Raw genomic sequence first — 24,326 nt, forward strand, 5'->3', positions numbered from 1 at the left:
CATTTTGGGCCCGATTTTGTTCGAAAATCGATAAATGCAAATAAATAGGTTTTCTGTTCATTTTAGAGTCAAATCGATAATAACCTTTTTGAAAGGTATCCTGAAGTAGTACAAGATAGAAAATAAAAAAGTTGAAATTTTTCCATAGGGCTCTTGATAATTCGATATTTATGATTAATAGTTTTTTACAATTTTCCTTGAATCTGTGATAGCTATAATCAATTAGTTTTAACATTCAAATACCTCGTAACATTCCCTAGAACTTTTGTTTAAGAGAAAAAGTTGTCAGAGTTATAGTTTATTTAGAAAAAAATAAAAACCATTTTTTCGCAATTTTTCATGGCTATACCCCTTTCGATTTTGGAGCAAAAAAAAAATTTTTTTTCTTGGGTTTTTTTTACTGGAAAATGGCAACTTAGGGCTTACATTATAATTTGTCGGTTATCATTTTAAGAAAAAAAATGCTACCTTGGAAAAAAACGAGTTTTCTTTTATTTTTTTTTACATTTTTACTAATATCTCGACTTCTATAGCTTCGATTCAATTCGTTGATGGTTTTTATTATTCCTTATTCTCCTCCTGTTAATTCTTTTTATATTTTATTACAATTGCCTTTCGAAATAAAACTGAAAAATTAAAAAAATCGACGTAAAAGCCCGGTTGTCTTATCCCTATACATAGGCTCTTATGGAACCTAATTTTTCCCTTTATATTATGACACTCGTATAAATCGTGGAAAATTTTGTCATAAAGCTTTATTATTAGTTTTTGAATGATCTTTAACCAGAAAAAAGAAATTTTGAATTCGGAGCATATTTTGGAAAAATGGTCATTTTGACCCCGGATTTTGTTCGAAAATCGAAAAATGCAAATAAATAGGTTTTCCGTTCATTTTAGAGTCAAATTGGAAATAATCTTTTTTAAAGATACTCTGAAGTAGTACAGGTTAGAAAAATAAAAAAATGAAATCTTTCCATAGGGCTCTTGATATTTCGATATTTATGATTAAAAGTTTTTTACAATTTTCTCCGATTCTGTCATAGCTAGAATCAATTCGTTTTAATATTCGGATACCTCGTAATATTTTCGAAAACTTTTGTTTAAGACAAAAAGTTGTCAGAGTTATATTTTATTTAAAAAAAAATAAAAACCATTTTTTCGCAATTTTTCATGGCTATACCCCTTTCGATTTTCGACCAAAAAAAATTTTCTTTTTTCTTGGGTTTTTTTTACGTGAAATTGCCAACTTAGGGCTTACATTATAATTTGTCAATAATTATTTTAAGAAAAAAAAATGATACTGTGGGAAAAAACCAGTTTTCTTTTGTTTTTTCCCACATTTTTACTAATATCTCGGCTTCTATAGCTTCGATTCAATATATTGATGGTTTCTTTTATTTCTTATTCTCCTACTCTCAATTCTTTTGATATTTTATTACTATTACATTTCAAAATAAAAAGAAAAATTAAAACAAATCGACGTAAAATCCCTGTTTGTTCTATTTCAAGAAATAGACCCTTATGGGAACTTCTCTCTGAATTTGGTATTTATGGTTTATTTAGGATACAACTAATAAATTATGACAGATAACTGACATTTAAGTTTCAGCCTAGGTCACGTGACTACCGTAACTTTTTTGCTATTGGTCCGATTCTGTTGTAATTTGGTATTCAGGCTTTATTTAGAATACAATTAATATACTTTGACAGATATTTGAAATATAAGACAGTATATTGACACACAACGCGACTATATAACAAATTATGGTTCTTTGAAGCATGATACCCCAACCACTGGTCATCTCTTTCCTTGGCATATAAACGTTGGTACACTTGATAATTTTTGTTTTTTTTTAAGAAATCCTCTAAGGCCCATCACTGACAGGACTTAGAGGTTCCAAACTGGTCCCCACGGACCAAAAGTATAGGAGCGAAGCGACTATACTTGTTATATAGTCGCAGACTATATTATGCACGCCACGTCGGGCCCAAAAAATCGTGTTTTTTTGGAAATAAAAATTCATATCTTTGGCTGTATGGCTAGCGAAACGATGAAATTTGGCATAGGGTCTCTCAACACATTGGGAATGATGGATCCGTAAACAATTTTTTTTTCCGGTACCACCAAACGGAGCGGTACTGTCTCAAAGTCAAAAATTCGTAAAAAAACGGGTCAAATTCCTTTCAGACGCGAGAACTCAAATAAAAAGCCTTTAAAAAACTTTAAATTTTTAGGACATAAGGGTCGGTGGGGGCTTAAGAACTGTATACTTTTTGGGCCAGATCGGTATACAGGGTGAGTTATTATAAGCGAACAAAAGTGACTAAAAAAAAAATTCAAACTTCTCCAGAGGCTAAAAAAAATTTTTTATAAAAAAAGTGTTTCGGCGAAAAGACTTCGTTTTATAAGAGATTTGACATACTTGGAGCTTTTTTTTGTAAAAAAATTATTTAACGAGTTCTGGCATTTTCAGTTTTTTAGGATTTTCCGCCAAACAATACTTATTTTGGGAATTTTTTTTTTTTCAAAAAATAACTTCATCCTTTACCTTTTATATGCCATATAACCGAAATTTTTGGAAACCATACAGGGTGAGCAATAATGAACTTTACCCATGAAGGTCCGACCCGAAAATCACATTTTATTTAATAACTTTTTAGTGGTTGCACCTGGACAATTTATATTCTCAGGCATTAAATACTTTAATAACCCCATTATTTGTGTAAAATTACAATCTTCCAACTTTAATAGGTTCTGAGCAATTCGAATTTTCGCGTTTAATTCATTTGCCGCGTCCCTGTACATGGTGAAAAGATCAGACATCGTCTAAAAGATCCGAAATTTTGTTTTACAACACATACTAAAATTTCAGGGTTCCAGCGATAGTACAAGTACCCGAAAAATGCGATTTTATGAAAAAAGTCCATTTTTTTGCGTTTTTGCAGGTAATTGGAGGTGTCAACCTAAACTCTGATGAAATGGCTAGTGGGAACAATACTTTGACGCATTGTGGTTACAAATTTTTTGCTCGTAACAGGTGGCCGGGACTTGGTTGGGTTTTTTGTAAAATTATGAATGAAAATGAACCGGAAACGATCAGGGAAAGGAAGCACCGAATCAGAAAATGAATGGGCTTTCCGAATCTGTGCATATCAATTGGGGAAATTGTGTATTGCGGCCAGGAAAATTCGGCAAACATTTTGACGTCTTCGAAAAATGCCGTTTTTTTGAAAAGTCAGTGGTTTTATACCGGGGTGAGACGAAATGAAATTTGCCCGATTATTTTATTAAAATTATTCGAATATATACACGGGTCAGTCGTAATGATCTATTTAATTTAAAATAAAAATTTAGATATTAGGTGAGTTTTTACTATTTAGTTTATTATTAATAAATGTTAACAATTCTTAAACATTGCTTTTGGGTTATAAATAAAAATTTTATGAAATTATTGATTTTTAAGGTTAGTCGAGTATCATAACTTTTTTGGTATTGGTGCGATTTGGTTGAAATTTGGTACCTAGTACCTATTTCGGATAAGATTAATAAATTTTTACAGATATTTGACATGACTATGTTTTAAGGTCACGTGACTACCTTAACTTTCTTCCTATTTGTCCGATTTGATTGAAATTTGGTATTTGGGGTTTATTTAGGATGCAATTATGAATTTTTCACAGATATTTGACATTTGACTTCCAGGTCACGTGACTATTGTAACTTTTTTACTATTGGTCTGATTGGGTTCAAATTTGGTATTTGGGCTTTATTTAGGATGCAATTATTAATTTTTGACAGATATTTGACATTTGACTTCCGGGTCACGTGACTATTGTAACTTTTTTGCTATGAGTCCGATTGGGTTCAAATTTGGTATTTATGCTTTATTTAGGATACAATTAATAAATTTTAACAGATAATTGACAAATTATATTTTAAAGTCACGTGACTTTCATAATTCTTTTGCTATTGATCCGATTGGGTTGAAATTTTGTATTTGGGCTTTATTTAGGATGCCAGTAATACATTTTGACAGAAATTTGACATATTAAATTTTAAAGTCACGTGACTTCCATAACTTTTTTGCTATTGATCCGATTGGGTTCAAATTTGGAATTTGGGGTTTATTTAAGATGCAATTGTTGATTTTTTACAAAATTTTAAAATATTGAGTTCTAGGGTCACGTGACTATCAAAATTTCCTATTTGATTGAAATTGGCTATTAGATGATATGTATATATTTGTAGATAATATTTTGTATTACCCTATTCCTTTTATCTTATTTTGTTAAATTATTTCTTAAATTTGCCTTTAAAAAAAAAATTAAGAAATCATCGGTTCGAATACATAGGCTTTAAAGGGAACTTATGTTCTCTCGTAATATTGTGGCATTATTATAGATTTTGAAAAATTTTGTCATAAAGCTTTTTTATTACTTTTTAAGTGGTCTTTAGCCAGAAAAAAGAAATTTTGAATTTGGAGCATGTTTTGAAAAAATTTTCATTTTGGGCCCGATTTTGTTCGAAAATCGATAAATGCAAATAAATAGGTTTTCTGTTCATTTTAGAGTCAAATCGATAATAACCTTTTTGAAAGGTATCCTGAAGTAGTACAAGATAGAAAAATAAAAAGTTGAAATTTTTCCATAGGGCTCTTGATAATTCGATATTTATGATTAATAGTTTTTTACAATTATCTCCGAATCTGTGATAGCTATAATCAATTAGTTTTAACATTCAAATACCTCGTAACATTCCCTAGAACTTTTGTTTAAGAGAAAAAGTTGTCAGAGTTATAGTTTATTTAGAAAAAAATAAAAACCATTTTTTCGCAATTTTTCATGGCTATACCCCTTTCGATTTTGGAGCAAAAAAAATTTTTTTTTTCTTGGGTTTTTTTTTTCTGGAAATTGCCAACTTAGGACTTACATTATAATTTGTCGGTCATCATTTTAAGAAAAATAAATTATACCGTGTGAAAAAACCAGTTTCCTTTTGTTTTTCCCACATTTTTACTAATATCTCGACTTCTAAAGCTTCGATTCAATTCGTTGATGGTTTCTTTTATTTCTCATTCTCCTCCTGTCAATTCTTTTGATATTTTATTACTATTACTTTTCAAAATAAAAAGAAAAATTAAAACAAATCGACGTAAAATCCCGTTTGTTCTATTTCAATAAATAGACCCTTATGGGAACTTCTCTCTAATTTTGGTATTTATGGTTTATTTAGGATACAACTAATAAATTATGACAGATAACTGACATTTGAGTTTCAGCTAAGGTCACGTGACTACCGTAACTTTTTTGCTATTGGTCCGATTCTGTTGGAATTTGGTACTCAGCCTTAATTTAGAATACAATTAATATATTTTGACAGATATTTGAAATATAAGACAGTATATCGACACACAACGCGACTATATAACAAATTATGGTTCTTTGAAGCATGATACCCCAACCACTGGTCATCTCTTTCCTTGGCATATAAACGTTGGTACACCTGATAATTTTTGTTTTGTTTTAAGAAATCCTCTAAGGCCCATCACTGACAGGACTTAGAGGTTCCAAACTGGTCCCCACGGACCAAAAGTATAGGAGCGAAGCGACTATACTTGTTATAAGAGCGTAGCTCTTATGGTGGGACGCTTTTTTTTTGGAGTTTTCGCACAACCTCGGGACTCGGCGGACAAAAGTGCCTATAACTTTTTTTCTAATTAGGGTAGAGAAGTGATTTTTACCTTTTCGTAATCTAGATATATGAGGCTACAACTCTATCAACTATAATTTTTCATTTGTTTTTTTAGTTGGGAGGGGGAAGCTTTAGAACTCAAAAAATTTTTTTTGTTCGATTTTTTCCGCGTGCTTCGATACAGGTCGCAACGGTTGTTTGAATTTTATGAAATTTAACGGGTCGATTAGACCTCATCTCTAGATGGACTGTATACTTTTTGGTAATTCTCAGCACACGGGAAGTATTTTTTTTTAACGCTCAAAGTTTCAAACATTTGTGATATTCTAGCCCCTCTGACGGTTTAACGGTATCTTTCCGGAAACAGTGACTCACAGAAGATGTGTGCGCCTTATCGAGAGCTACAATTTTTATTTAGGACTTTTTTTTAAAAAAAATTTGTTTAGGAGAAAAACCAAAAAAACCTTAAAAAATTGACTTTTTTTAGTTTTTTCTCTGTGAAATTTTTATGGTGCAAAATTTAAAAAAAATTTATTTGGATTAATTGAACCTGCGTTCTTTCCAAATAAAACGGTGTATTAAGTTTAAGGCTATCGTTTATACAGGGTGAGAAGCCCTCAGTTGAAAATACCCTTTTTCACACTTTTTTTTTTCAAATATTAATAACTTTTTAGTGGAGGCACTTAGAGGTTTCATTCAATTGGAGCATTTAAAGAACCTTTTAAAAGCAATTTTTTGACATATTCTACAATCATCTACGTAGAGTAGTTTTTGCTCTACACTATTTTTTGACTTTGACGCCTTATACCGCAATGGCTATGCCACCTACGAAGACCATTTTTGTCCTCAGACACGCGGAATTTATCTGGTTATAATCCACTAAATACCATTTTGTTTCAAATATCACCATTTTCCAAGAAAATGGAATTTTCCATGAAAGGTCCCAAAAAATCGGTCAGCTGAACATTGGTACCCCCCCGGGCGGAGCTCACAGGGTATAATAACTAATATGGTCTAGCACCCAACAAGTGCGCGTCTCCATGGCAGCGAAACCGGCGATTTTCGCCCGTTTCCACTTAAAATAAGACCCTTTTTATAATCGAAATTTAACTACTAAAATCGATTGGAATCGGTCCAGAATTGATGTTAAACTGTTCCTAAGGCTTTATACTATTTTTCCATGTACAAATCATAAGGTAAAAACCTTTTTTTATACCCGAAATCATCGTCTGAAAATGGTCGATTTTGACGTCTACCCGCGATTTTAATGCCGAGTTTTACGGCGGTTTTGACAACATGACATGACGTCAACGTGAGCAGTCAACGTCAACGTGGATGTATCGGCTCGGACTTGCTTCTTATTTTTATTGATAAAATGCTTAAATTAGCTCAGAATTTCCTGAAATTGGTGTGAAATTATTCAAGAGACTCTGTAGAATCCGATTATGTGCATATCTTCTATCAAATCAAGTTCTTTTAGCTGTGATAATTCTTGTGACAGTGTTTTCATGTGACAAAAGGACTCATACATGGCATTTTGGGTGCGGGAGTGGAAGTTTAATGTGGACTATTTATTTATTTTACCACAAAATCTAACTGTGGATCATTGTTGTTATTTGAATAAGTTGTAAAGAAAACGCAAGCGTTAAAGGTAAGCCTTAATGTAATGTGACCTTTAATGCAATGACAACCTAACCTCTGTCACGAGTGTCATGTACTATGTAAATAAATAATAATACCTAAAAGGAAAAAATATTGCACTTATAAGTTGGAATAAGGTCCAAAATGTTGAAGATTGGCAAATTTCCGCTTAACTAGACGCTGTAAATGTTATATTACACCTTGCATATATTATAAGTTGTCAGCTTTTCAAGCAAGAGGTGTGTGTAACCTTAAAAGAAAGAAAATTCAACTACATTTATGTGTCCCTAGTAAAATATGAATAACAAATAGATATCTGTATGATCTAACAATGAGCGTCCATACAAGGGTATCTTAATGTTTTTGCTTCTGACTGGCAGCAGGCCACTTAGTCTGAATGCTCAGGTCAGCGAGATGGCAGGCTTTAAAAATCTAAGAGGATAACTGAAGCAGTTGATAGCATCCAGTTGTGGCACTATCCAATGGGAGGAATGCAGATTCTAGCACTAAGATGTTTCAAGTATTGAATTCATGAAGATGGTGGTGAAAAGAAGCAGAAAAAAACCAATCTAAAACTGGAGAGACTTTTTTTTATCTTATTGTTGTGGTTTAATATTCTTTATTACTTAGGTATCAAAGATAGTTTCCTTACAGAGAATTATTTATATATTACACAGTTTGATACATAATTAACAACATATTAGCGATTACTCCACTAACAAAAATGTACATGATCATTTCACGAGAAATACAGAACATATATATACAGATTTTTATAGGATATACAAGGTTAAGTGTGGGGTTTCCTTCTATGGTCCCAAACTCTATAATGCTCTTCCTGCTACCATTAAACTGTTACATACCAAGTTTTTTACTGCAATATAAATTTACTATAAAACAAATGTCTATTGAAAAAATGTTTTTTCTCAATACAAGAATTTCTAAAATATGATTTCTCATATATGTAATTATAATATAAAACTTTGAGGCTTTAAATCCTTTGATTATTAATAATATTAAGAAGTGTAAAGATTTTCTCTGATATATGTGAGGACCTGTGTGTATATGGCATGAATAAATTATGTTTATGTTTAAATTAGGTGAAAGAACAGCTATTTTTGTTAAATCTCTCTTTTCTATCACATAAAGTGATATGTAAGTGTGACATAAGTGTTCCGGAAATAAAGATGATTTTACTTAATTATTTACCTGTGGCCACCATTTATTTTTCCTACCTAAAAGATTGAAATAATATATAGCGGGTTGGGAAGGGCAGAAAAACTTACTGGTTTTTAATGTAAACATAACAGCTATGTAGTGTTAGAGTCTGATGGTGATAAGTGAACATCATCAAAATGCATAACTCTTGACAAAAGATTGGCATTTTCATTTGTGGAGAAAAGTCTTCCCAACCCACTATATTATAGCCACTCCACTTCAAGAATGGACTTGGAATATTTAAGAGAATTGGGTGAGTATTCATGTTCTTTTTCTACTGGAAAATAAAACTGTAAAATAGCTAATCTAGTGAAAATATTATAAATGATTTAACATATTTAATTGACCGAGAGCATTATGAGAAACTAAAAGATACTTGTAAGTGTGCTTCAAGGGTTAGTCTTTGGAATTCTGTTGTTCTTCCTTTCAGCCAGTGTACCAATTTAGAAACCAGATATGTTTACTTTTCTGCAAGACATTGTAACTTATTAATGACCTAAGTACATATCTTAAAAGACTTTCTAAATAAATTAAAAACATTGATTAAACAAGATATATTATGATTAAGCAAAAGAATAATGCACTCCTTTAGTTAAGTATGTAAGAACATTCAGGTATAAATACTGTCTACGAAATATTTCAGATTAAGTGTATGTACAAATTTAAACTGATCGCCAAATATAAACAGTAGTTCTTAGAAAACTGTTCCAGTAATATCTGCTTTATATGAGGGTAGATTGTCAAAACTATTTATTATATGAAATTTTGATGAAAATTAAACATGTGTATGAAATGGATAATAATTATATATTGGTACATATTAAATAACATATTAGCGATTACTCCACAAACAAAAATGTACATGATCATTTTACGAGAAATAGAGAACATATATATATACAGATCTTTATAGGGTACACAAGGGTATGTGTGGGGTTTCTTTCTATGGTCCCAAACTCTATAATGCTCTCCCTGCTACCATTAAACTGTTACCTACCAAGTTTTTTACTGCAATATAAATTTACTATAAAACAATATCTATTGAAAAAATGTTTTTTCTCAATACAAGAATTTCTAAATGATGATTTCTCATATATGTAATTATAATATAAAACTTTAAATCCTTTGATTATTAATAATATTAAGAAGTGTAAAGATTTTCTCTGTGACATATGTGAGCATCTTTGTGTATATGGCATGAATAAATTATGTTTATGTTTAAATTAGGTGAAAGAACAGCTATTTTTGTTAAATCTCTCTTTTCTATCAGATAAAGTGATGTGTAAGTGTAACATAAGTGTTTCTGAAATAAAGATGATTTTACTTAATTATTTAACTGTGGCCACCATTTATTTTACCTACCTAAAATATAGCGGGTTGGGAAGGGCAGAAAAACTTACTGGTTTTTCATGTAAACATTACAGCTATATAGTGTTAGAGTCTGATGATAATGCAACAAAAATCAACTCATCAAAATGCATACCTCTTGACAAAAGATTGGCATTTTCATTTGTCGAGAAAAGTCTTCCCAACCCACTATATTATAGTCACTCCACTTCAACAATGGACTTCTACTTACAAAAAAAAAAAAGATTTAAATAATATTGAATGTTTTTTCCTTTAACTTGGAATATTTAAGAGAATTGTGTGAGTATTCATGTTCTTCTTCTGCTGGAAAATAAAACTGTAAAATAGCTAATCTAGTGAAAATATTATAAATGATTTAACATATTTTTTTGTAAAGTGGGCTAATATGAATGATCTCTCTTTAAATATAAATAAGTGCTACTCAATTGGATTCTCTAGACTTAAAAACAAAATGAATACTATATACACTATTGATGACATAGTACTTAGTTCTGTTGGCTCAATAAAGGATTTAGGAGTAGTCTTTGATACTCAGCTCAAATTTGGGGAACACTGTGATCTTGTGGAGGGGAAGGCCTCTCAGATGTTAGGTTTTGTTTTATGAACTTGTCATGACATGTCTATATCTACTTTGAAGATACTTTATTGTTCATTGGTTAGAAGTCATTTAGAGTATGCCTCGATCATTTGGTCTCCTTTTTATAATTGTCACAAAATGCAACTTGAAAGAGTCCAAAAGAGGTTTACCCAGTACTGTTCCTACAAGTTGAATATGCAGGATAACCTACTTGACATGGAGGCAATATTGGGACTTCAATCGTTGGAATCTAGAAGGATTCAAAGTGACCTCAGCTTTATGTATAAGGTTATTCATGGGCTTATTGATTGCCCTGCTCTCATCAACAGCTTTAATTTAAAGGTCCCTGCATGCACCCTAAGGAGACATGAACTGTTTGCTTTACCAATCTGTCACTTGAACTATTCTTTACATTCTCCAATCTGTCCTAGTCTTGCCTATTTCAACTCTCACCCTGAACTTGATCCATTTGCAAGCTCACTCTCTGGATTTATTGGTCAACTGGGTCAAATATTTTAATTTATTGTTTTCTTATTGTGTTTATTTCTTGTGTATATGTTTTGAAGACTGTCTAATTATGTTCGTGAAAGTACTTTTATTATGTTAATTATACATCTTTTACTTTATTTAATATTGTAATCAAATCTTTTGTAAAATGGGGTTTCCCATATATTGATTGAATAAATGAATAAATAAATATTTAATTGACCGAGAGCATTATGAGAAACTAAAAGATACTTGTAAGTGTGCTGAAAGGGTTAGTCTTTGGAGTTCTGTTGTCCTCCCTTTCAGCCAGTGTACCAATTTAGAAACCAGATATGTTTGCTTTTCTGCAAGGCATTGTAACTTATTAATGACCTAAGTACATATCTTAAATGACTTTCTAAATAAATTAAAAACATTGATTAAACAAGATATATTATGATTAAGCAAAAGAATAAAGCACTCCTTTAGTTAAGTATGTAAGAACATTCAGGTATAAATACTGTCTATAAAATATTTCGGATTAAGTGTATGTACAAATTTAAACTGATCGCCACATATAAACAGTAGCTCTTAGAAAACTGTTCCAATAATATTTGCTTTATATGAGGGTAGATTGTCAAAACTATTTATTATATGAAATTTTGATGAAAATTAAACATGTGTATGAAATGGATAATAATTATATGCTAATAACTGCAGATAAATATAGAGCAAATATGGTTTATGCCTTAAGGAATAGAATCTTCAAAAAAAGACAACTTTTACTATAGATCAATTTTCTCTTTAATTATTAAAACTAAATAACTGTATGACAAAAGTTAATAAAACAATAAACAGGTTATGGAACATAAACATTAAATAAGTTTTATCTAACCAAAAATAGAGACTTTGGGTCCAGTTGAAAGATTCTCGTGCCTTTTTGCCTATTCAAGATCTGAAACAAATTAAGTATATAAATTATAAATGCATCCATCTTCTGGTGAAAAAATCCAGTAATAAATGGAACTTTATTAAAATACTGCTCCGTTTTACTCACAACAAAAAAGTTTACAATTTGTGTCACATTTAGATTCCTGTTTACTTCTAATTTTTGTTTCCTTCCTCATATCACTGCACCTATCCCTTCAAACACATTTCATGATCTCTGGAGAATCCTAACATACTTTATGAATCTTATTTATTTCTGGCTGGGTAGTCTAATCAACAGTAAAGTCAGGCAGTTTTTCCTGGTTTCCCGATTTCATCAATATGGTAGAATCTCAATGATTTCTCGATGGATGTCCTTAAGTGCCTGGTCTGAGCCCTATCAAACACATTTCATGATCTCTTAGGAATCTTAACATACTTTATTTAGCTTATTTATTCCTAGTTGTATGGTAGACTAATCAGCAGTTAAAACATGCAATTCTTTCTGGTTTACAACTAATGGGTCCCATAGCTGTTGAATTGTTGACCAGGATGAAAACAAATCATACCTAACCAACTGATAAAATACATATAGGTATGCGAATTAAGAAGTTGTAAATTATGTGTTTTTAATAAATATTAGTTAAAAAATAATAATAATTTCTCAAGGTGAATTATGTTATTGTTTTGTTGGGTTGACATTGACATCTGAATTTGACTGACTTCTCAGCATGGCATCTTATGGGCGCACTAAATTTATTTTTGCACGGTCGGTTCGATACATTATATAATTAAATAATTTGGCAGCAAAATTCATATAGTTCTGTTCTGTTTTTGTTTTTCAATTTAGGGTTTGGCGACATAGGGTAAGTATAGTAGAATAAGATTAATTTTATTGCAGGGGTTGTTAAGGCAAGTGACGCTTATTTTATTTAAACGGTTTATTTTACCCATATCAATCATAGAATAGCTGAAGGAATTCTAGGCCCTTATAAGACACCACTTTTTGTGTTTAATTAATAATTGTCATCTATTTTGCACTCGTTGATTTTTTTTTTGAAGAAATGATAAACAAAACTTAAACAATACATATATTAAGTATTAAGAAGTACAGATTTAAGGAAAAAATTATTTATTGAAAAATTGTTTTGTAAACTCAACCATAGACGCAATGTTGTTAAATTGCAAACACCCAACAACACCAGACCCAACTTGCTGTGGCTGTCGTCTTGATGTCTGGGTGTTTGCAATTTCCCGACGCCCACGTCCGCGACCACGATGAGGATGGACATATCGACCACCGTTCCCCATCCTCTCGTCCCTTCCTCTGCCGCGTCCACGTATCCTTCCTCTGTTATGAACTTCTTCCCCTCTATCTCCCCTCCTACTTTCATAACTATCCCTACTTCTAGTTCTATCCCTTTCTCTTCTTTCTTCTTGTCTTTCATGTCGCCTTCTGCTGTATGTGTCTCTACTTTTACTCCTACTTCTATTCATTCTTCCCCTATTCCTCCCCGTATCTTCTTCCACTCTCGGAGTCACTTCCATTTCTCTTCTTATTCTCTGCTCTCTAATTCTTTTCTCTCTCATTCTTTCCTCTCTGATTCTCTGCTCTCTCATTCTTCCTTCTTCTCTCCTCTGCCTTATCCAGATTTGTCTTTCTTTTTCTTCGTCTTCTTTTTCTGCTTCGGCTTTCCTATTGCTTTTATTTTGTTCATTATCCCTTATTTCGCGATTATACTCTAAAAATTAATAAATACATTGATGAGAAGGATAAAATTTATTAAAAATTATTAAAAAAAATGTTTCTGGAATAAAAGTATGTAGGTACATATTTTTATTTTGTCCATATCGAATAAAATAAGTTTATTTAAATGCTTTATAAAGATCACATCTTTTTTTTTTTATATAGATTAAGCGTTTTTTAGGGTAGATAAAAGAAAAGGAGTTTTACAAGAATAATATTTATTTTTTATTTTTTCATGTTGTCATACTTACGAGGAGGTTCTGGCAAATTGTTGGCTTGCTTTCTGAATATTTCCGCCCAATAAGCTGGATTATTTGGGCCAATCTCCACCAGCCGCACTTCTTTTGCGATTTCGGTACTCTTATAAGAACATAAAAAAGGAATTATTTTTACATTTATTACAGTTATGACGGCCAATTAAAAGCTTTTATTACGAATAGCTTTGAAAAAATAATTGACAAGGTTGTATTGAAAAGTCGTTATACTTACTTTTACTGTATTTGCAGAACCGTTTAAAAAGTTCTGCATATCTTCCATCACCGTATCAATATTCATCATATTTTTGTCGTCCATTATTAATAACTTTTTTTATAGTGTTTCTGTCAAAAAAAATACGCGTTGTTTATTAATATTGAGTGTCATTTGTTTTTTATAAATGTTTGATGTTTTCACGGCCTACTATAAATATATTATGTAGAAGATAAAAGCATTAAAGAATTTCAATGTTAATAATTTAAATAAATTAACATAACAAGACGAACATGACTTTTTAAATAGAAGTAAATTTGCTCTGCCGCGAAATAAATGTTTATTATAAATTTGTATTAAATTTCATATTGCAAAAAAAAAGTATACTAGACAACACTGTAAAATGGTGAATAGAAATCTGCTCATTTATTTTCTTTGGCCGTTTCTTGCTCACGTCTGTCCCAACTGTCATTGCTTGTCAACGTCAACTGCCATGACAAATTGTTTATGGTGCCTGCCCAACCTGTCTTAAAATTATTTATCTCTGGTTTCTCTGGTGCCGGTTCCAATGTAAATTGTTGTTATTTGTGAAAAAAGAAGATAAATTGTAATCAAAAGTCTTTATTTCTATATCAGTCCTAAATATATAGTGATTAGATTTTGTGTACTGTGGATGTGAACTGCCACCCAGAGTTAATGCCAAAGGGAAAGTTCAGAAAGTCATTTCTTTTTCCAAGTTTAGTAGAACAGGAAAGACTTTAAACTATTAATACTGTGCAGCAGGAACATTATCTTTTATTAAGAACTTTGTTGTTGGCCAGTTTGTGTTATTGTGTGGAATTTTTGTTTGTTTTATATTCTAAGTTGTGGTGATCCTGTTAATAATTTGTGAATTTGAGGTATTGAGTGTAGTTTGTGTTGTATTAAAGTATTTCACAAAAAACTTTTTACTATTCAACCTCATAGTTGATTCATTATACCTACTATAAATAACAAACCAATGGTTTGATGCGACGTTGAATTTAGTGGTTAGTGGTTTTCATTTTAAGTTAGTAGTTTAAGTGTCATTTCCTTTGAAATAAAATCTGCTGCACAGTATTTCTGGACATTTGGACACTGGGAAACATCAGAAAACTGTAAGGTAAGATTAAATTTAATTAATTTTTGGTCATTGAATTTACTCACTGTGTTTATTATATCTCAAGTGACTTGGCTTTTATGGAAATTCATAATTGATTTGAAATTATTCATTATTACATCTCAAATAACTTAATATCTAAAAATCTTTTATTTCTAAATAAAATGTTTTAATGTTTTAAATAATGTTTTAAATAAATATGTTTTATTTCTAAATGTTAGCACTATTACATATCCATTAAAGGTAAGAATACAACTTGAACAATTAACATTCTGGCGACTTACTGTGCACATGAGAGGCATATTAAATAATTATTATTCAGGTATGATGTTTTGTGGTATTATTACTAAATTTACAATGTTGGAAAATAATGATTAATCATTATTAACATTGAGTTTCCATAAATCTATTTAAAAAAACAAAATGAAATGTCAAAAATAAGAGTAAATTACATTATTAGAACATTTGGGGTTATCCAATTCACTTTTTTATTTCCTATTTTATTCCTATAAATAAGTACACACCGTATATTATACCACTAATGGTATATTATTATGTATTTCGATAGACAATAATATTCTGAAAACAATGATACTGGTTTTTGCTAATTTATGTTGGAAAGTGATGGAAAACAATAGAACATTTCAACAGGTGCTCTTATAACTATTCTATCAATAGGTATACCAAATTTCATTTATTTATCTTGAAAAGGACCCTTTTTTCTGTGTCACCTGGTATAGGTGTCTCTATAGGAGTAATCTTATTGAATTTAATTATTTTGAATTATATTTGATTACATATTAATTACAATAATTAACATCACTTTCCAACAAAATTAGGAAAAACCGGTATCATTGTTTTCAGAATATTATTCTTTATCGAAATACATAATAATATACCATTTAAAATAAGAAAGTTATTGTCACTTCCTGTTAAACTGGAAGTAATGAAAAACAACTGAATATATCAAAAGATGCTCTTATAATAATTCCATTGATATACCAAATTTGTTTCTTCATTTGGTTCATTTGTTTATGTTAAACAGTAAATTAGTTATTAAGTGTTTTTTTTTCCTTTTTCCTGTGTCACCCAGTATGTTTTTATTTATTTTTGGTAAATCTGTAGATCTTGGGAATTATTAATGAAATTTTAGAAAAAGATGCAGTTATAGAAATAAATATTACAGATTTATAAGTTTTGGACCTAGGTTCTTTTCAAACAGGTAATCAAGAATCGATTTCAGAATTAATTCACAGTATATATATGTAATATGCAGTTGTTGTTTTGTATTTAACACTGACAGCATAATTTTATCACCTTTCAAACAAATAAAATTACTTTTCTATAGTAAAACTATTTTTCTATATAGATATTTAAGCTTTAACATCAAAAGCTTCTGTTACACCATTTTAGTACCTTACCTATAGAGTATATTTCATACGCATACTGGTAAATCTAATACTTTGATTTGACAAATCACTTTACAAAGGACTTAAGTGATTGAGAGAAATGCCTGGTACCAAAATTGTAAATCAGATAATATTACCACAAAACACATCAAGCATTAGCTTTTATATTTACAGTTGTTAACTGTATGCATCTGTTGTCATTGTTTTAATTTTCTATCATTATGCTTTGTTAATTTCCTAATAAATAAGCATGATGCAAACATTTTGACAGATTGTTTGTTTGTTTCTTTATTTGCAGTAGAAAATAGGTTAAAACATAAGGTATTTGGCATTTGTTATGCCCAGTTATTAAAAATGTAGAGGAATATGTTCTGAATATTTAATAATTAATAAATATGTAATTATTGTTTTAATTCTGAGGCTAATGTTTAAAAAATCAGTTAAATTATTGCATTAGAAATCGATCATTATTATTTTTCAGATGCCTAAAGTGAAGAAACAGTCAGCCAAGACTAAAAGGCTTATACAGAAAGCCAGAAGAGCAGAAAATATATTAAACCAGAGCAAGGACAGTTCTATTGCCTTAAAGAATAATGCATCAGAACAAGGCACAAATAGAACGCAAATTGAAGAGACATGTGTATGTAAAAATACAAATAAAAGAAAACAAACTGCTACAGATAATAAATTAACACCTAAAAAGAAACCAAAATTGACCAAAGATTCATCAAATGGAATACAAGATAAGGTTCCCATTGTTTGTTCTATTAAAGACACTCTTAAAAAGATAGAGATTCCAAAAAATCAACAAATAGACACTAACAAAAAGGAACTTAAAAAGACCAATGTAGAATATGATGTTGAAATGGTTTCTAAAGATAACTCTACCATACCTATATTATTACATAAGCCTACACCTTTTGAATTGGCTATACGAGAGGGACCAATGGTTGCATGTAGTTGCTGCTTAAGATTGTGGTTTCCATCTATATGTAAAACAATAAACATCCAGCGATTGGAAGAAAAGTTTGGCTCCCAATTTATACAAAAAATTGTAAATAATGGTTACAATTTTTGTGGCTCTTGCTTAACAAATCTTTACAAGGGAAAACTACCCAAATTCTGGTGTGGCAATTATAATATGGTTCATGCTGTACCAGAAGAGTTAAAAGGGTTATCGATTCTGGAAGAAAGGATGGTATCGCCAAGAATACCCTTTATGCAAATCAGGGAAGTTGGATATGCCAGACAATGCTACATAACAGGACAAATTGTTAATGTACCAGTGAATATAAATACATCCACTACATTACTTCCTAGACATTTAGATGAAACCCAAACTATACAGATTCAATTAAAACGTAAATTGGATTATAAAAATGCTTATCTATTTGAAACTGTAAGGCCAAATATAATCTTGAAGGCAGCTGAATATTTATGTAAGCAACCTCTTTACCAGCAAGAAGGTATAAAACTTTGTGTTTCAAATGATTGGGAACAAAATATTGAAGATTTTATAAGAACTCAAAGTGATCTCTGTAAAGTAAATAAAACATCTGAGATATTGAATATTGATATTGAAAAAATGAATGTTGATGGAGAAGATACATCTTCCACGAACGTATTTGAGCCAGCTAGAATACAAAATAATTTAAATGAAAAGCGAAATATTTATGATTTAACTGAATTTTTAGAAGATGATGAGCCTGTAAATCCTGGTGGTCAAGAAACTCTTCTAGATAAATGTAACTCAGAAAATATTTGTTTCGCACCCGGAGAAGGAAAAACACCTCTACATTTAATGATGGACAAATATAGTGATGAATTGTCATTTCCATCACTATTTTGTGGATATGCAAAAGAATGTTTTGTCAACTTTAGTTACTCTGATGAAGTTAAACTTTTACTGCAACACATGGATCGAAGATTTGCAAGAACTGATTTTCTATTATATGCATTTAAAAAGTGCCAATTGATACAACTGACAAATGCTGTTTACACAGCCCTTAGAAAAAAGAAGAATGAGAAAGGGACATATACAGTTGGACAAGTTAGGCAAACAAATTTTATTGAGCAACTAATTCGAAATGACCAAGGCTTCCATTTTCTTAGTAAGGTCAAAAATTCACCTGCTTATTGGAAACAAGAAAAAACAAAGTTGCTATGTATGATTCGTCAGTTTGGAATTCCAACTTTGTTTTTTACTATATCTGCGGCAGAAACGGCATGGCCTGAATTGATTGCCATATTAGCAAAGGTGGTTGATAATAAGGAACTTAACCTTGAGGAAGCAAGTAATCTACCCTATATCGAGAAGACTCGTTTAATCAGAAAAGATCCCGTAACATGTGCTAGATACTTTGATCATCGGTTTAAATTGTTGTTTAAACATATGAAGAGTGCCAATGGACCTTTTAAAATGAACCCAATAGAACATCACTATTATCGGGTAGAATTTCAACATCGTGGGTCTCCACATGTACATGGATTATTGTGGTTATCTAATGCTCCCAAATTAAGTGTGACGCCAGAGAGCTTCAAGGAATGTGCTGATTTTGCAAATAAGTATATTACCTGCCAGAGTGACTTAGAAAGTGTTCGTGATATTATTCAATTTAATACACACCACCATTCTAAGTCATGTCAAAAAGATGTTAAGGGGTACAAAGTTTGTAGGTATCATATCCCATATCTCCCAATGGATGAGTCTATTATACTTATGCCAATTAATATTGACAGAGTGAAGGAACCAGAACTACGTAAAGCCATGTCCGAAAAGTATTTTACGATAATGACCAAACTTAATGCCAAACCAGAGTTATCATTTGAACACTTTTTGGCTGACCTTGGTATGTCTAAAGAAGAATATATAAATATTATTCAGCACAATATATTTAAACCAACATTGTTTTTAAAGAGGCAGCCAAAAGACGGATTTATTAATAATTTCAATGAAGAAATCTTTTCCATGATGAAAAGTAACATGGATATACAATTGGTCTATGAGCCATACGGTTGCTGCTCTTATATTGTAGGCTATATCAACAAATCGTCACGAGGGGTATCCGACCTATTAATGAAGACAATGGAGGAAATTAAAAAAGGCAACTTAGATATTAAAAGCAAACTCAAGACTCTTGCAGCAGCTTTTTTAAATGCGAGTGAGGTAAGTGCTCAAGAAGCAGCATACTCAGTTTTGCAATTGCACATGTATGACACTAGTACCTCTTACATATACATTCCTACAAGCCCAATCATGGAAAGAACAAAAATGCTAAAGAGCTTGGAAGAACTTAACCAGATGGACAGTGATGATACCAACATATATCAGGAGGGTCTAATAGAACATTATGAAGCAAGACCTGACGAAATGGAAAATATTTGTTTAGCAGAATTCGCAGCTTACTACGATTTTTTCAAAAAGGAGGCAAGCACGAAAATCAATGGTTTACCACTAAAAGGGAGGAGTGGCGTCTTAGTAAGAAGAAAGTGCGCTAAAATTATTTCGTATCGTCGATATGGACTTCAACAAGACCCCAAAAACTACTACAGGGAGCAGATAATGCTATATCTTCCATGGAGAAATGAAGTAGATGAAATAGAACAAGACAGTATAGATCAACAAACTATATATGAAGATCGATTTGAAGAACTTGCTGCAAACCGTAAGAAATTTAATGTGTTAGATGAGAAAACAATTGATGACGCCCTCAAACTTGCTGAAGAGAAATCTGATTCATTAGTACATAAAGGATTTGATGGAGAAATTGATGGTGAGTTTGGTGTTTATGGCTTAGACAAACCCGCATATGATCCGTTTAGTTGTATCGGTGAAGATGATGATTCTCCGGCAAAACACATAGTATTTCCAACACCTCATCAAATAACTGACTTGGAATATGATTCACTTATACGTAAGCTAAACCATAAACAATACCAGTTCTTAAATATTGTGCAGGATAATATAATAGAGGGGAAAACTTTCTACTGTACACTCAGTGGCTCTGCTGGTACAGGCAAAAGTCATCTGATCACGGCTATCACTCAGTCGCTACTTCGACATTTCAACTCGATACCAGGAAACAATCCTACCAGTCTAAAAGTTTTGCTTTGCGCTCCGACAGGCAAAGCCGCTTTTAATATTGGAGGCATCACCCTACACTCAGCATTATCTCTTCCGATATCTCAATATGGTGAAGAATTAGTTCCGTTGAGCCATGACGTAGTTAATACGATTTATTGTAATTTATGTGATTTGAAATTAATTATAATAGATGAATATTCCATGGTAGGCGCCAGAATGTTTGACCATATTAATAGTAGATTACAGCAAATATTTAAATCTGATGCTGTCTTTGGTAATATCCCTATTATTATGTGTGGAGACATTCGCCAACTTCCACCAGTGATGGACGTATTTATATTTTTGCCAGTCAAATCAAATCCGTACAAGCAGCTATGTGGCACATATTTGTGGGATCATTTTAAATATTTCGAATTGACTGAGATAATGAGACAGAGTGAAGATAAAGCTTTTGCTGTAGCCCTAAACAATATGGCTCTTGGCAAAATGACTAATGAGGATATAGAGCTCATAAGATCAAGAGAAATTCATACAGATCTAATTCCTGAAAATGCAATGCACCTATTTGCCACTAATAAGGAAGTAGATGCGTTTAATGAAAAAAAACTGTCCACATATAAAACAGAAAGGGCAGTAAGTGAGGCTCGCGATATCATAAAAGGAAGTTGCTCTGATCGCTTAAAACAATTATTTATGGAACATGCTAAAGGGTTAAAAAAAGAAGAAAGTTTTGGCTTAATGTTAACATTAATTCTACAAATAGATGCCAAATACATGATCTCCATGAATATAGATACTAGTGACGGCATAGTTAATGGTGCCACAGGTATTTTACGCCAAATAGACTATAATCAAAACCAGATTCCTTATCGAGTTTGGATTGAGTTTTTCGACGATAAATCTGGGAAAGAATGCAGAAACAAAGCGCAATCCCTTATGAAATCCAAACATATTCCATCCACTTGGACGCCAATAGAAAAAGCCGCAAGAGCTATTAAGATTAAAAAAGGCAGCAACGTACATGTTGAACGACTTCAATTTCCTCTGTTAATCAGCGAGGGAATTACCATTCATAAAAGTCAAGGCGCAACCTACGAACAAGTTGCTATCCATATTTCAAGTAGGATGACCCGAAGCAGTACCTACGTTGCTTGTAGTCGAGCCACTAAGCTTAGCGGCCTCTATATTGTTGGAAACTTCAAGGCTCCAAAACCGCCAAACGAAGATAATGCAGCTTTTAAGGAATTAGTAAGTATGCAAACAAATAAACTTATAACATCAAAGTATGACACTCAATTTATTAAGGATTCAAATGTTAAATGCATAATTGCTTACCATAATGTGCAGAGTTTCTCAAAGAATATTAGTCTTATTAGTAATAATCCAATTTTTAAAGACGCACATATATTAATATTTGTTGAAACATGGTTGCATAAGAACAAACAAAATTTAAAATTAAATAACTTTGAAGTTTTTGCCAATTTAATTAATGATCAAAGTGTCAGTAAACCTTTCGGAATTATTTGTTACAAGAAACTAGATATACCAGTGGAAATAAAATTAGTGAAAAAATATGTAAAAAACTTCTCTGGTATACTTTTTCAAGCAATTTCATTTTTTTTGAATGATATAAATGTTATAGCAGTTTATATTCCACCAAAACTGACTGTTATAGAAGCAAAAATTTGTTTAGACGAAATTCTTATTGGGCAACAAGGGGACATTTTAATCATTGGAGATTTTAATAAGGATATTATTAATAACTGTGATAATGGTCTAAAACATTGCTTAATATCAAAAGGCTTAACTTCAAAACTTGACATTGGTGAGTCTACTACTAAATCAAAAACCCAAATTGATTGGCTATTCAGTAATTTTAATAATTTAAGTCACAATATTTATAACACGGTATATAGTCACCATAAATCAATAGTGGTTAGTCTTTATGACAATGGTTTTATTCCAAAGCGTCAGTTAGATAAAGCGAACAACGATGATCTAACAAAATCTCTTATGAAAAGTCGATTTAGAACTAGTCACACTTTAACTCAAAATGTTTTATCTGATTCCATCTATCAAAATGAAAGTGTAAATAATGACATCGTAATAGATCTTAGTTCGGATCAGGATACTATTCCTTATGTAATAAATAAACCACCCGCATTAGTAAACGATGATAAGGTGTCCTGTTATGCAAATAGTGTCATTCAATCCTTTTTATGTTTGCCCGAATTTCGCGCTTCTATTTCAAAGAAGAATACAGCATTAAATAACATTTTAAATGATATTTTGCTGAAAAAAATTAATTGCACTGCAACAGTTCGTCGATTAGTAACTGGACCACATAGTGACGATTTTGCGGAAAATCAACAAAAGGATGCCCAATCATTTTGCCAGGCTTTGATTCAAAAATTAGATGTTGATGATTTTGGGATTTTTATAAAAGCCACCACCTATGAACTCTTAAATTGCCAAAGTTGTGATGTTTATACAAATGGGGGCGAACAACTGATATACACATATTTTCTTTATTTTCCTGAAAACTGTGATGACGTAATTGATTTTAATTCGATGTTAATGTTAAAAGACTCTGATAGGCTTTGCCCTAATTGTAATAATTGTAATCTAAGAACACGCTCAGTAGTTGTTTGCATCAAATATTTAGTGGTGTGTCTTCAGAGAATTAGTCCTCAAGGTAGTAAGATAAACACCAAATTTTTCAATTTTGCCCCTGAAAGTATACATTTGGATAATCAAATATTTAAAGTAAGGAGTGTTATTAGACATCATGGAAATACCATAGAATCAGGCCATTATACTTCTTTAGTAAATTATGATGATCAATGGTGGAAATGCGATGACAATCGGATAACAAGAATATCTAGCTTCGATAATACTTTAGAAGATGTATATTTATTAGTCTTGGAAAAATGTTAAATTTTGAAACTAGATATCATCCTACATGAAAACCGATACTACTAGCCTATACAGGCGACCACACAAGATGAGGAAAATTTTTTCAAATCCACGCCACGCCAATATGCACAAAATCAATACAGAGATTTTGACAGCATATTTTAGAAGGATGGACGAATTTGAGGATATTAATGTGTTTTTCAGATCCACGCCACGCCAATATGCACAAAATCGATACAGAGATTTTGACAGCATATTTTAGAAGGATGGACGAATTTGAGGATATTAATGTGTTTTTCAGATCCACGCCACGCCAATATGCACAAAATCGATACAGAGATTTTGACAGCATATTTAAGAAGGATGGACGAATTTAAGGATAAATGTCTTTTTTTAAATCCACGCCAATATGCACAAAATCAATACAGAGATTTTGATGTTTATTTTAAAAGGCTGGACGAATTTAAGGATTAATGTCTTTTTCAAAGCCACGCCACGCCAATATGCACAAAATCGATACAGAGATTTTGACAGCATATTTAAGAAGGATGGACGAATTTAAGGATAAAGAATATTTTTAAAATCTCGTTTAATTAATGAGAACCTCCAGTAAACATCTGGTATTTTCTTCATTATATGGGCCATTATATTTATATGGTCATATTCTAATATATTT

At 31.4% G+C, this 24,326-nt stretch overlaps 2 protein-coding genes across 3 annotated transcripts; one reads left to right on the forward strand and one right to left on the reverse strand.

The window, feature by feature from the left end:
- Positions 1–11,747: 11,747 nt before the first annotated feature.
- Positions 11,748–14,248, reverse strand: LOC126749559 (luc7-like protein 3). 2 transcript variants are annotated; one of them, XR_007665136.1, is made up of 4 exons: positions 14,125–14,248; positions 13,887–13,995; positions 12,019–13,630; positions 11,748–11,916 (listed from the first exon to the last, which is right to left on the reverse strand). XR_007665136.1 is itself a non-coding variant. In XM_050459278.1 (3 exons), exons 1-3 carry the CDS (start codon positions 14,206–14,208, stop codon positions 13,017–13,019), a joined length of 807 nt encoding a protein of 268 aa, XP_050315235.1. In that variant the 5' UTR covers positions 14,209–14,248; the 3' UTR covers positions 11,748–13,016. The 2 variants fall into 2 exon arrangements, 1 of the variants encoding a protein (XP_050315235.1); XM_050459278.1 differs by having other exon boundaries at positions 11,748–13,630.
- A 29-nt stretch (positions 14,249–14,277) lies between these two features.
- Positions 14,278–23,947, forward strand: LOC126749557 (uncharacterized). The gene is made up of 2 exons (XM_050459275.1): positions 14,278–15,244; positions 17,132–23,947. The coding sequence occupies exon 2, from the start codon at positions 17,132–17,134 to the stop codon at positions 23,669–23,671; it is 6,540 nt and encodes a 2,179-aa protein (XP_050315232.1). The 5' UTR covers positions 14,278–15,244; the 3' UTR covers positions 23,672–23,947.
- The last annotated feature ends 379 nt before the right edge of the window (positions 23,948–24,326 follow it).

The sequence above is a fragment of the Anthonomus grandis genome, unplaced genomic scaffold (genome assembly GCF_022605725.1).
Source record: "Anthonomus grandis grandis unplaced genomic scaffold, icAntGran1.3 ctg00000308.1, whole genome shotgun sequence".
Taxonomy (NCBI): domain Eukaryota; kingdom Metazoa; phylum Arthropoda; class Insecta; order Coleoptera; family Curculionidae; genus Anthonomus; species Anthonomus grandis.